Source organism: Chinchilla lanigera, unplaced genomic scaffold (genome assembly GCF_000276665.1).
Source record: "Chinchilla lanigera isolate Chin_1 unplaced genomic scaffold, ChiLan1.0 scaffold00094, whole genome shotgun sequence".
NCBI lineage: Eukaryota > Metazoa > Chordata > Mammalia > Rodentia > Chinchillidae > Chinchilla > Chinchilla lanigera.
In genome coordinates, this window is record NW_004955495.1 from 5,645,540 (window position 1) to 5,648,107 (window position 2,568).

Below are 2,568 nucleotides of genomic sequence, written 5' to 3' on the forward strand. Positions count from 1 at the left end.
ACCTAGCTTTTTTGTAGACTTTAAAGCCTCTGTAGGGGCTGGGGATTTAGCTCAACGGCAAAAGCGCCTGCTTGGCAAGCGCAAGGTCGAATGTTTCCCTCCTTTTATCCTTAAAATAAAAAAAAAAAAAAAAAAAAAAAAAAAAAAAAAAGCCTCTGTAAATGACTAGTAACACCTGATACAGTATAAATGCAATATGGACAGTTGGTACACTCTGTTACTTAGAGGGGTAAGAAAGAAGTCTGCACATGTTCAGTACAGAGTTTCTTTCTCAATACTTTGCATCCATGGTTGGCTGAATCCAGGCATGCAAAAGCTGAGGACGTGAGGGCAGAGTACTGTAACCTCTGTGTCATTTTCCTCATATGGCACAAACGACAATGATCTTAAGGTCGTGGGGCTTAGGGTTGAAAACGCAAGTCCTTAGCCCAAGTCTTGGTTTACAATAGTTGGATATTCAAATGCTTATTCAAATGTTCATTTGTCTAAGTGGGGCTGCCACTGGGAATTCAAACATTCCCCTTCCCCTAGGCCTTCTCTTGGTAAATATTCTGGCAGTCTGGGAGGCTGAGACAGGAGGATCACAAATTCAACCCTAACCTGGGCAACTTAGCAGGAACCTATTACAAGATAAAAAATAAAAAAAAAGTCCTGGGTTGTAGTTCCGGGCAAGGGCGTTGGGTTCAATCCCCAGTACTGGGGAAAAAAAAGAAAACAACAACACTGATGTCTTTGATCAGAATGCACTGCCTGGGGTTTTGCAGTGCCCAACCTGCTCCACTGTGCATGGCAGCTTGGTTAGGAGACAGGCACTGCTCCCAGCATTTTGCATATGTGAACTCATTTACAAACTTGAGCTCTCCACAGCCCTGTGGGGAAGCCAGGGCTCTCTACTAACAGGCTGGGAGAGCTCATCTAAGGTCTCTTTCCCTCTCCCAGACTCAGTTTTCACAGTTAAAACTGAACAAGTTCAAAGGTGGGAAGGGGTTGTGGGTCCAGAATTACTGTGCCCTGGGGGCTGACACGAACCTTTCTCCCTCTCCCTGCAGGTGGACAGGTGGCACCCCAAGGGCCAGTGGCGCCAGGACAGCATGCGGTAAGGGCCTCTGTGCTCAGGAGAGGGGCCCTAACCCTTCCCATGGGCTTAGACTTGGGGCTGAGAAAGCAGTCTAGGACCATCCTGTGGCTTCTCGATGCTTGTAACCTAGTAGCCATGACAGAGAGTGAGAGAGTCAAAGGAATAAGGATTCTCTTCCTGGAAAGACTAAGTGTTCTTGGAGGGGACACTGGAGCTGGGGTTTTGTAGGATGCATAGGAGTTTGTTCCTAAGGCCCTACCCATGACTGGCCAACCTTACTCGTCTTCTCCCAGTGGAAGCAGCCTCAGTGAATGGCTGGTGGGTCGTGTCTTCCCCACCTGAGGCCTCTACTCTAACTTTCCAACCCCAGGACTTATGAACGGGAAGCCCTGAGGAGAAAGTTTACCAGAGCCCGAGATGTGGACTCCTCTGATGAAGAGGGCTACGGCTGGGGCCCGGCCACTGACCTGTGACCCTGCCCGGTTGCCGGCCTGCAGGGCCCTCCTTTGCCTCCCTGAACTCAGCTGTTCGCCCCACAGAACCTAGAGCTCTCCCACACCCTCCTGGCCTTTAATAAATACTATTTTCACAGCACTGGCTTCCAGGAAGGGCCGGGGCCAGAGAGCCAGGCCGTGGGGCCAGATCCAAGGCTGTGGTCACTGAATAAGCTTTTAATATCTCACACCAGAGAGCAGGCGGGGCAGGGGCGGCAGGGCTAAGGCGCGGCGGCGGGGGGCCTCACAGGTACACGGGCTGCTCCTGGCCGGTGAGCAGGCGGTAAGTGGCGGCCGGCATGGTCTTGATGTGCACCTCGTCGTGGGCCTCGGTGAGCAGCTCGATGATGCGGTTGTGCGGCGTGGCCACCACGCTCTGCCCGTTGATCTCGATGATTCGGTGGCCCACGCGGACGCCCCCGCGCTCAGCGATGCCGCCCCGGAGAAGATTGCAGATCTGGGGGGAGAGGGGGCTCTCAGGAGGACCCGTGCACCCAGTGCGCCTGGCCCTCCGCAGTGCTGCCGGCCCCCTCTGCCACCGAGCCCTCCCAGCCCCGCCCAGGCCCCGCCCAGGCCCCGCCCATTGCCAAGGCCCCGCCCGCCGCCCCTGGCCACACCCTCTGTCGTGCCCCAGGCCCCGCCCATCGCTCAGCCCCGCCCCTCACGATGCCATCTTCCACGCAAAATCCCAGCTGCTCCCGCGAGTGTAGTCGGCGGATGATGGCCGTGGTGACCGGCGGGCAGTGTACGATGCTGAGTGTCACCGACGTCTGTGGCTTCACCTCCTGAGGGGCGGGAGGCATTGGCCTCACTCGGCAGCACGGGCAGGCCGCGGCCCCTGGGGCCTCAGTTTCCCCGCCCGTCGGAGAAGCCCCGGTACCCCGACCCGGACTCACGCGCACGGCAGCCTGGCACGCGGCCAGCGGCAGCCCCACCAGGCTGGCCCCGTTCACGGCCGTCACGCGGTCCCCGATGCTGAGCGCGCCCGAGCGCTCC

General features: G+C 56.9%; 2 protein-coding genes and 1 long non-coding RNA gene across 5 annotated transcripts in view; 1 reads left to right on the top strand and 2 right to left on the bottom strand.

The window, feature by feature from the left end:
• Positions 1 to 76, bottom strand: part of LOC106146798 — a 713-nt gene extending 637 nt beyond the window's left edge. The window contains exon 1 of the long non-coding RNA XR_001231367.1: positions 3 to 76. This is a non-coding gene — a long non-coding RNA (uncharacterized LOC106146798). The remainder of the gene's footprint in view (positions 1 to 2) is intronic.
• Tjp3 (tight junction protein 3) overlaps positions 1 to 1,672 on the top strand; it is a 26,395-nt gene extending 24,723 nt beyond the window's left edge. For all 3 annotated transcript variants that reach the window (XM_013505215.1, XM_005405882.2, XM_005405883.2), the window contains exons 20-21: positions 1,050 to 1,096; positions 1,449 to 1,672. In XM_013505215.1, the coding sequence (XP_013360669.1) occupies positions 1,050 to 1,096; positions 1,449 to 1,551 (150 nt within the window). In that variant the 3' untranslated portion in view covers positions 1,552 to 1,672. The remainder of the gene's footprint in view (positions 1 to 1,049; positions 1,097 to 1,448) is intronic.
• A 62-nt stretch (positions 1,673 to 1,734) lies between these two features.
• Apba3 (amyloid beta (A4) precursor protein-binding, family A, member 3) overlaps positions 1,735 to 2,568 on the bottom strand; it is a gene marked incomplete in the record, with an annotated part of 7,361 nt that continues 6,527 nt past the window's right edge. Inside the window, 3 exon segments of the mRNA XM_013505233.1 lie at positions 1,735 to 2,029; positions 2,238 to 2,357; positions 2,469 to 2,568. Coding sequence (XP_013360687.1) covers positions 1,817 to 2,029; positions 2,238 to 2,357; positions 2,469 to 2,568 — 433 coding nt within the window.